General features: G+C 33.9%; 1 protein-coding gene across 1 annotated transcript in view; it reads right to left on the bottom strand.

The window, feature by feature from the left end:
• SI (sucrase-isomaltase (alpha-glucosidase)) overlaps positions 1-10,703 on the bottom strand; it is a 90,689-nt gene that overhangs the window by 27,215 nt on the left and 52,771 nt on the right. The window contains exons 25-31 of the mRNA XM_006761349.1: positions 7,844-7,998; positions 5,741-5,909; positions 3,539-3,635; positions 3,293-3,405; positions 3,075-3,200; positions 1,376-1,504; positions 523-633 (exon numbers count right to left, since the gene is read on the bottom strand). Coding sequence (XP_006761412.1) covers positions 523-633; positions 1,376-1,504; positions 3,075-3,200; positions 3,293-3,405; positions 3,539-3,635; positions 5,741-5,909; positions 7,844-7,998 — 900 coding nt within the window. The remainder of the gene's footprint in view (positions 1-522; positions 634-1,375; positions 1,505-3,074; positions 3,201-3,292; positions 3,406-3,538; positions 3,636-5,740; positions 5,910-7,843; positions 7,999-10,703) is intronic.

Below are 10,703 nucleotides of genomic sequence, written 5' to 3'. Positions count from 1 at the left end.
GAATATTTTTTCTTCTCTCTTTCATATGTAAGCCAAATCAGGATATTTTCTAAAATATATACATAACCAGGTCCGAATATTATTGTTTAAATGCAGTATAGTGAATTATATTCCTTGTTCAAATTAGAAATATGAAAATAGTTCTTAAAAACATTGCTTATCTTGTTAATGAAATGTTTTTAAGAGAAATGCATACATTTAAATGACTCTTGAAGTATAGAATAATAAATTGCCATGTTATTAATGGTAGTTTTGTAATAAAACACAAAGTAACAAGAAATACAATTTAAAGATGAAACAAATAGTATTTGGACATACAATTTATATGACTTCTTTCTCTGTTTCTAATAATTTGGATTAAACCCAACAGTATATATTCTTTCCTTTATTAGCTATTAAACTATTACACTCCACACAATACATATATTTCTCTGAACATGTTTTTAACAGTGTTTTAATTCAGTAGAAACAGTCAATGAAATAGCATGTTTTACATATTTTATTTCAAGGTCAATTCAGTACCTTTGCCCAACAGATATCACTGGTATTAGGCCATTTGATAAAGACATCTTTTTCCTGTCCTCTTGTAAATGCAGGGTAAGGCTTCGTTTCATTTCCTGAAATTGCTGGATCCTAAATTGAAATGAAATACAAATCCCATTACTATGGAATAAAACCAGGGCCTCTTGGGTAGTTGTTATGAAACATTGGAATTTTCTATTACCACATTATCATTATACTGTGCTCTCATAGACATGGACTAAGAAATGGACTGATGATATAAACTTTATTGTTCTAGCTATGTTCTCTTCTAAATTCCTTAGGAAAAAAAGTAAGAACTTTGAGAATATATTTGCTACGATTTCAAGCAAGATTATTAGAGTTTTTCTTTTGTCTTTATTTTCCCAGAGGGATTTCTGGCCGCTTAGCATACTTCTTGTGAGATATGGATAAAATATGCTCCCCACTGAATCACTAAGTTGGAGGCAAAATTTCAAACATGAGAAAAGTAAGATGCAGTCCTAGAGAATGATTCGGGAGATGTATAGGAAGAAAAAAAATACATCATCACTTTGAGATAGCTTCTATACATTGAGGCCAGTTTACAGCATGAGTGATTACTAAAATCCAGCTAGCTTTTGACTCCCAGCTTTAGTCTTAGGTCTCTAAAGATATACCAAGTATTAGGTATTCTGTAGCAGCCCATGTACATAAAATGAAGTGTTAAAGGAAGAAAGTTGTAGATTTGGGAGTAGAATCAAACTTATATAATTCCTATTTTGAAACACCTCCCATATCCTTATATCTAGGAGAAAAAAATCTTAATAAAAGAAAGGTAATAAGACTCAGAAAAAATATAACTATAAATACAGACCAGGATAATAATGTATTTCATTCCTTCACTTCTTATTTTGTCAACAAACTGAGGAAGGTCACGGAAGTCGTCACCAATTGTGAAGTCTAGTTGCCTTTCCATGTAATCAATGTCTGTGTATTGTACATCCTGAAAAATATGAGAATTGCGGTAGTGGGGCAAGAATCACAAGCGTGAGTGTATCACATTTTATCATACTTATGAAAACACTACCAATATTAAAGTTTCAGTGCCTCTTCACTCGATTAGAAAGAGAATTAATCAGGTAATGCAATACTCAGGAATAAAAGTAATATGTAAGGACACCAAATATTCTAAGAACAAGGTCACATAAATGTTTTGTTTTGTTAACAGTCCATTTTATAATTTTGACTTAGAAGTCAAAATTCTTTCGAATCAGTATCTTTTATCATGTAATTCCCAGAGGAAACAGGAATGCACAGAAGTAAAGGATTTATGACATTATAAAATTATGTTAAATGGCAATTTGGAATTTGTATAATGTATACAGAAATAGGCATTGCACTATTTCTGGAAAAATAATGCAAATGTAGGGTAATTTCAAATAATTTTAATATTTCCAAAGAGGAAGAAAGAGTTACTAGTAAATCCATTAAATTGTGTAAGATTTTTTCTTCTTTTTTTAATCAACAAAGTCAATTTTGAAATAATAGCCCAAGCTAATATAAGCAAAACTATGCCTTGAAATAGGTATTTGCAGATATGTTTAAACTAATAAATGTTTGAATGTTATCATGAAATTTTTAATTAGGTCTAAATAACAAATTTGTTAATTATTTTCTGTTAATAGAAATTAGCTTGATTTTCTTCTAGTTGCTATAAAATATATGGAAAATATAGTGGATGGCTCTCTTTATTTAAAAAAAATGGGAAAAATCTCCTTTTCTTTATAAAAAAAACTCCCACCTGCACATTTCTATCTCATCCATTATATAGCTAATGTCCCCATAATAATATGTTCAGGAACTAGATATTGAATTGTACTATATGCACTCATGTCTTATAATAAGGTCCTTCTCATTCTTCTTAGAATGAGTCCTTACATACAAATAGCACTCTAGATTCCCATGCTTATGTGTTACCATGAGATCTCCAGGATTCCTGACCACTAAAATATAAAATTACAGGGACCGATTACTTCTGGATACTTAGGAATATTTATTTTCCCAAACATTGAGAGATAAGGATATTCTGCCAGCCCTCTAATTCTGTATTCTAACATTACAAGTATCATCTGTTTCAGGGCAAAAAGCACAGTTTTTCTTCCAATTTCTTCCCTGTAATTTCTCACATTAGTTGATGGAATAAATCTGTGGACCCTTCCTCTCATCTAAAGAGAGAATATGGGGAATGTGTCTGACTATCTCTGAGACCCAGTGTTGATGAGAGAGATACAAATGCACAGTGACTTGTTTAATACAACTCTGGGGCATGGAATTGGAGGGAAAAAATAGAAAAAGAAATGATATTATTACATTTCCTTTATCCTAATAAATATTCCTAATAAAGATTTTACATTTTCTAAAAATGTTATTTCCAATTTATTAGGTGCTACTAAAAACTAAGCCTTGATTATTGCCAAATGTTAAAAATAATTTTAAAACACATGTGTTTAATTATTTCATTATGATTTTCTACAAGACATATTTAACACAGTCTTAAAAGTTTATGTACATACATAGGGGATCTGAGCAGCTGCCATGTTTTCATATACTTCCTGAACCTCCGAAGTATTTTTGTAGCCATAACGACATAATTGGAATCCCAAAGCCCAATAAGGTGGCATGACTGGTCGGCCAATTACCTTTAAAAACAAAAATCATTTGTGAACTAAGAGAATTACTTATGGAGAGAAATGTATGTGTTTTTTTTTTCTAAAAACAAACTCAATCATACTTCATGGAATTGCTTTGTTGCAACTTCTGGAGTTGGGCCCAAAAACATGTAAAAGTCCAAAATTCCTCCAATTGTGCGGTAAGTTAGAGCAGGAGTTGGCTGAAATGTCACATCTGGAAATTCAAAACATGATTACACTGCTATCTATATACAAAATATTATTTATTAAAAGTCACATAACAGAGCCTGAGTAGGTGCGTGAGCTCACCACACTCCACATGAGAAATCTTAAATATGATGGTTTACCCATTGCATTGCTGTTAAGAAAGAACACTCCATGAGCATTGTCCTCATCTTCCAGAGCCATGTGATAGGGATGAAATCCATAGGAATTTAATTTATACTAAAAAAATAAAGATAACATATATTCAGATGATAAGACCATGTAAAGTGTGTTGCTGTAATATTTAAATTCATTCTAAGAGTGAGCCTAGGAAGTTAAATGTTACTGCCTCGCACATACAAACTGAATTAACCACATTTCCCTTAGAAATTAATTTTGTTCATTATTAGAACTATGTTTGCTTTAGATCATGCAAATAAATATACAGATATGTAACACCCACGAAACTCTCATATTGACATAAAAATCCATTGGAATTAGAGTAATTAGGTTTCTTTCTACAGATTTTATATGTTAATTATTTTATAAAGTTGCACTTCTTTTTCAATAATTTATTTCCATAAAAATGATTAAACTACTCAACCTCTTAAGTAATTAATCTGATCTTGTTTAGGCACCTAACAATAAAACTCTAGCTAAAAGATGTAATTAACATTCGCTTTAAGTAAGCATCACATGTGGCACATGGAAATAAGCTAGTATTTCATAAAAAAATGTATTTTTTCATGATATGTCTAAAATAATTGAGGAGATAGAAGGGCTAGGCAGTCAGAGATGGGACCGTGGGAGAGGGAGAAGAGTGAGGAAGTCCTAGAACAGCGGTTCTCAACCTGTGGGTAGCAACCCCTTTGGGGGTCTAACGACCCTTTCACAGGGGTCACCTAAGACCATTGGAAAACACATATATAATTACATATTGTTTTTGTGATTAATCACTATGTTTTAATTATGTTCAATTTGTAACAGTGAAATTGGGGGTCACCACAATATGAGGAACTGTATTAAAGGGTCGCGGCATTAGGAAGGTTGAGAACCACTGTCCTCGAATAATAGGACCTTGAAGACAGGGACAGGATACAGCTTGTTGACGGCACCACAGAGTCAAACAAAAGGACCTAGAACTGAACCCAGCTCAGGCAACCCAGCTGGGTGGGGAAAGAGGGGTGCCAGTGAGACGTGAACTTTAACATGTATGGATGTTGCTAAGACAGACAGCTTGCAGATAACTAATCACAAGGCAGTGAGGCGTATGACCAATCCTAAGTATGTTACTAAGGCAGAATTCTTTGAAAGGACCAATCAGGAGCTAACAAGGCATGTATCTACCACTCATTAATCTACCACTAAACAAAAAAAGCCCCCCCCCTCTCTCTTCCTGCCTCTCCTGTGGCAGTGGATGTGCTCCCCTGTGCCCACCAGGCTCATGGCCATGTGGGACTCAGCACATGGACTAATGGATTTTAATTAGCTTGGATGCTGAACTACACATGGCTGCAACATGGAACGCAAGCTCTGTACACTGGCCCGCTTTTGGAACCCCAGCAGCACCTTCCCAGGACTGGCTTGGGGGACATGGGACTTTGGACCCTGAGACAAAGAAGCTTCATCGGTAACCTGCTTTGGGCCCTCTTTCTCTGTTCCATGCTTCGGGGAGTCTGTCTTTGTCTCAATAAACTTTGCTTCCACCGACTGTTTTTGTCCACAAACTCATTTTTCAATTTTGTGAGGCAACGAACTTGGACCCGAACACCACATTTTGGTTTCATAATTATAGCTGATATTAGTTCTGCAGTGCATTAAATATTCATGATGTGTATTTAATTAATAAGTTGAACATTGGGAAAAGTGACATGAGCTTATAAAAACATTTTTTAAAGATGTAACTAGCAGTACAGACTCATAAAATGCACAACTGCAGCTGTGTGTCATACAGGGAAAAGTTGGCATCAAATCATTCTCTAAGAAGTAAAAGAAAAAAGTTAAAGAGAACTATTCAGTTACTTTCTAAAAGCTGAGAGTAAACATGGATTTGGCAGGGAATGCTGAATCTTAATGCTCTTTCTCTGCATTTGAGATAATGAATTGGGACACTACCTCATCTCTCACTGTATTCAATGTTATCCAACTAATCTTCTACTTTTGCCAGCAATTGATGGTGACTTCTTTGTTTGTTTTTCAGAAAACCATTTTAGCAACTCTGAAGATCTCCAGCGTCTCTGTCATTACTTCAATACCAAAGTACTAGTACAGTCCTACATAGAAGTGGCTGGGATCCTAATCATGGTCTTAGATGCCTCATGAGATAGCTGAAAATTGATACCTACACCAGGGGGTTGGTCTCTTGTGAACATTCCCCAAGTGTTCCAGTTTAGATCTCGCTTAAACGCTGTGTGTTCCGCTTCCCCAAAACCATATATATATTCTGATGGCAGGCGAGTAGATATTTGAATGAACTGGTCATTAAAAGTAAATCCAGGTAGGCGAGAATCCCAACTGAAAACAAAAGAAAACAATTCTATTTCTGTAAACATTTACAAAATAGTATCACAAATAACAATGGTGATTCTTCCTTGGGTGAGCTGAAAATCAATAATATTCTCTCTATATTCTTTATTGTAAGCAGATACCAAATGGTAATAGATAATTATTCCAAAATATATTTATTTTGACTAAGTTAAGGAATACCTCAAATATATTTCACATATTCAGCATTATTAATACAGTGAACCATAATCTGATTAATGTGACTATTTCTCTTTATTTTATTTTTTAATATATTTTATTGATTGTTTTACAGAGAGGAAGGGAGAGGAATAGAGAGTTAGAAACAATGATGAGAGAGAAACATCGATCAGCTGCCTTCTGCACACTCCCTACTAGGGATGTGCCCGCAACCAAGGTACATGCCCTTGATCAAAATCAAACCTGGGACCCTTCAGTCAGCAGGCCGATGCTCTATCCACTGAGCCAAACCGGTTAGGGCTATATTTATCTTGCTTTTAAAAATAAATATATTGCTTTTAAAAATCAAATTAATATGAAGTTATAAATAATATATGATATAGAAGTAAGATAGGTCCTAGAAACCTGTTACCTTCAGATAGCCCAGTAATGTTTTTTCTACATACAGAATAAAAAAAATCAATATTTCTACATATAGAATAAAAAGATATCAAAACTATAAGGCATAATTGATATTTTAATTTAAAATTCTCCCTATTTTTACTTCCAATAATTTTCTTTTTTGTATTTATAAAAATCAGTGTTTTAAAAAATATCCATAAGAAATGTGTTGCAGTGAATGTATTGTTTTTCTAGTCATTTGCAAGAACATAAAAGAGGAGGAAAATAATTAGGATTGGCCGTGTAAGAAAATATAAGTATTACAAAGAGTTTGGGGCATTTTTCATTTTTATATTAATTATGAAAAAGTATTTACTAAGTAATAATGATTCTCAAATAATGATAAGTATAACTTTGCACCAGGACTTTTTTACAAAATGGCTGAGTTTGTTAACCTTTGGAACAAAATTATTCTCATAATTTTTTTTAATACAGATATACTTTTCTTTATTATTTGTATCCATTGTGAAAACATCTGGTCAACATTTTCTCAGAGATAGCATGGGAAGTTTAAATTACATTAAAGTATCTTTTAATATATTATAATTCTCTACAAATAGAGAATTTCACACACAAAAAACCAAAACTTTTTTCTTTAATTTATTCATTATGATATAAAAATATCTAGATGCATGTATATTAATTTTCTTTCATTAGTGCCAAGCAGAAATAGCATTAACTCAATCAAATTCCAGGACCATTAAACTTTGATTACAAAAGTCTAATAAAATATTTACATAACAAATTTCCAGTTACTTATTTTGCTAAAACTCATCATGATTTTCAAGAGGAGTCTTGGTTTGGTTCTCAACTTGCTTTGAAAAATAAGTCTTAATATGTAATAATAAAATCAATCACATCCAAAGTGTAAATAACATTTTAGGCAATCCTTAATGATAGTCCTATTATGTTCTAATTGTTTAAGTTAAAAATGTTATGCCTTAACCAGTTTGTCTCAGTGGATAGAGCTTCGGGCTGCTGACTGAAGGGTCCCAGGTTCTATTCCAGTCAAGAGCATGTACCGTGGTTGTGGGCACATCCCCAGTAGGAGGTGTGCAGGAGGCAGCTGATCGATGTTTCTCTCTCATCGATGTTTCTAACTCTCTATCCCTCTCCCTTTCTCTTTGTAAAAAATCAGTAAAACATTTTTAAAAAATGTTAAAGTAAGTCAAGTTATTTAATATGACTAATACCATTTTTAATATGATGATACTCTAGCACAGTGAAGGCTGTGAAAATAATCATCTTTCTTTTCCTAGGATAAAATCAAGATATTGTTCATTTCAAATAATTCAATCACTTACATAACTCTTCCTGTGCTTCTTCGTCGAATCAGGATGCCAAAAGGATTTTCCTGGATTTCAACATCATAAAGTCTATTTTCATAAGTACTTGTTGGCGTGGTTGGAATGTTTAATGGTACTGGGACTTCATATCTCTTACTTTTCGGGTCATAAATCTATTGCAGATAATAATAAAAATAGAAAAGTTTTGCTCTAGTTTGGTGAGATGTCATGTAAATATTAAAATAATTAAACGATGGTTCAAACAAGAATATATATATATATTGCTTACTTATATAATTCTTAATTCTGTATCCATGGCCCATATGTGTGTGTGTGTGTGTGTGTGTGTGTGTGTGTGTGTGTGTGTATTCCAAAAAAAGTATACACACAATCCAGTTTTAAAAAATGAGCAAAAGACCTGAAGACACTACTCCAAAGAGGACATACAGATGGCCAGTAGACATATGACAAAATGCTCAAAGGTCCCCTTGATATCTATTTGTAAAGTGTTTACCAGAATTAGTGTACTAATTAATATTCTCACCAAAATGTGTGCTCTAATACTGTTTTATGGTATGTTAAAAGTGTTTGTGTTCTAAATTGTCCTTTATTTCCTTGATAATGTTGACCAACGTTTTTCCACGTGATTATTCAACATTGAGATTTCCCATCCTTTGAATTTGTCTTTTATTCTTCTGGTCAATGAGTATGAGTGTTATAATATTTTTATTCCCAATTATTATTTCTTCTTCTGTTATATGCTTGTTTTTAGATCTTGAGATGTTTTTCTTGTTTGTATAAGTTGAAATTGCTTGCTTTTTATGACCATTCAACATTGAGATTTCCCATCCTTTGAATTTGCTTTTATTCTTCTGGTCAATGAGTATGAGTATTATAATATTTTTATTCCCAATTATTATTTTTTCTTCTGTTATATGCTTGCTTTTAGTTCTTGAGATATTTTTCTTGTTTTTATAAGTTGAAATTGCTTGCTTTTTATGACCAAGGTGTCAGATATTTATCCATTTTTTATTTGTCTGAGCTTATGTTTGAATTAGTTAATGTATGTATGTATATATGTATGTATGTGTGTGTATATATATATACATATATATATCCAATCCCATATACATACATGAACAGATAATGAGATCAAATTACCTACTGTATTTTATGCTTTTTTAAGTTTTGCAACTTTTTTTCTACATAATGATAAATCATCAAACATATATATGGCTAATATGCAAAGTATCCCCTTGGGAGTTCAACCGGGAGACTGGGAATTCAAATGCTCACTATGATGTGTGCTGAAAACCCACCAGGGGGTGTCATGGAACAAAGGAAGGCCCCGGCTGGCAGCTGGCAGCCAGAAGGAAGGCCCCAGCAGGCAACCAGAAGGCCCCGATTAGCCCTGATCTCTGGCCAGGCCTAGGGACCCTACCTGTGCATGAATTTCTTGCACCGGGCCTCTAGTACATATATATTAAACATGTATATCATTATATGTTATAATATACACACACATACAGTTATATTTTGTGTCATCACTTTGTGATAAACTGTGAAGTTATTCAAACTGCAATTATGCTGTTTTCATTTTATAAATGTTATCTATTTTTTTTTAGATAAACTTTAAATATTGTCATTGCCATATGTTTACTTTTCCAGGTAAATATAAAGGTTTTTTTTTTTATTAAGTTTCCAATAATATTCCATTGAGATTTCTATGAAAACTATTTAAAAGCATCAATTGATAAAAATGAGTTAACTTTTTAAAAATTTAGTCTCAGGATTTCTCAGTACTTATTTAATATCTATCAACACTTTTTAATAGTTATTTTTCTTATAGACAGTCAACTCACTTCTATGATTTAAATATTTTTAGTATTCATATGACTGTTCTTCTCCTTTGATTTTACTAATTGGATTTGTCACCATTTCAATTTCTAGATGGTGAATGATAGTGTACAATAAAACATTTTTTGAAAACACATTTTATGTACAGTCATTTTGCTGATCTTATAATTTGTAATAGTGTTATTGTTTTTAATGGATTTTTTAGATGTCTTAAGTAAAAAATATATACATATAAGTGTAACTTTTGAAAGAAATTTGTATGTTTTTGTATGTCTTAAGGCATTATTCAGAAAATTTAGATAACTGTGTAAAATAATGGAAATAGTAAGCATCCTGTCTTGCTTTTTTGTATTTTGCTTATTTTAATGATATTAGCAACATAGTGCATTCTAAGTGATTTCTCCATGGCCCATATATATGTACAATATATATAGCCAATTTATATATTTTAAAGGCTAAGCGACCATTCAACCGGCTGGTAGGACCCGGAACCAGAGAGGAGGGCTCCCGATTCCTCGCAGGGCCATGGGGTTCCACCTTTGGCCATGGGTTATGTTGTTGGGACACTGTCAGCCCTGAGTCCAGTCTACCGCACACTCGCATTTGTTGTCCACACTGTGTAGCCATGGGTTATGTTGTTGGGACACTGTCAGCCCCGAATCCAGTCTACCACACACTCGCATTTGTGTTCCACACTCCGTACAACAGCAACTTTGCAGACTGCCCTCTCGCACTCAGGGACCCCTCGGGGGATGTCAGTTTTGGCCTGATTCTCACAGGCCAGACTGATGGACCCCACCTGCCAGAGGGACCCCACTCACTCCACAGATGCCCTTCGAGCCCTGGTGCTGCCTAAGGCGCAGCTGGCTGGGGAGGGACCACACCACGGGAGGTGGGCTCCAGGGCGTGTCTGGCCCATCTCACCCAGTTCTGCTCTGCTGGCAACCTTTTGGGGAGGGACCACGGGAGGTTGGCTCCAGGGCTCGTCTGACCCATCTCACCCAGTTCTGCTCTGCTGGCC

This window comes from Myotis davidii, unplaced genomic scaffold (assembly GCF_000327345.1).
Source record: "Myotis davidii unplaced genomic scaffold, ASM32734v1 scaffold777, whole genome shotgun sequence".
In the NCBI taxonomy this organism is placed as follows: Eukaryota; Metazoa; Chordata; class Mammalia; order Chiroptera; family Vespertilionidae; genus Myotis; species Myotis davidii.
The sequence above is the reverse complement of the archived record's forward strand: the minus strand, read 5'-3'. Positions and strand labels throughout refer to the sequence as shown.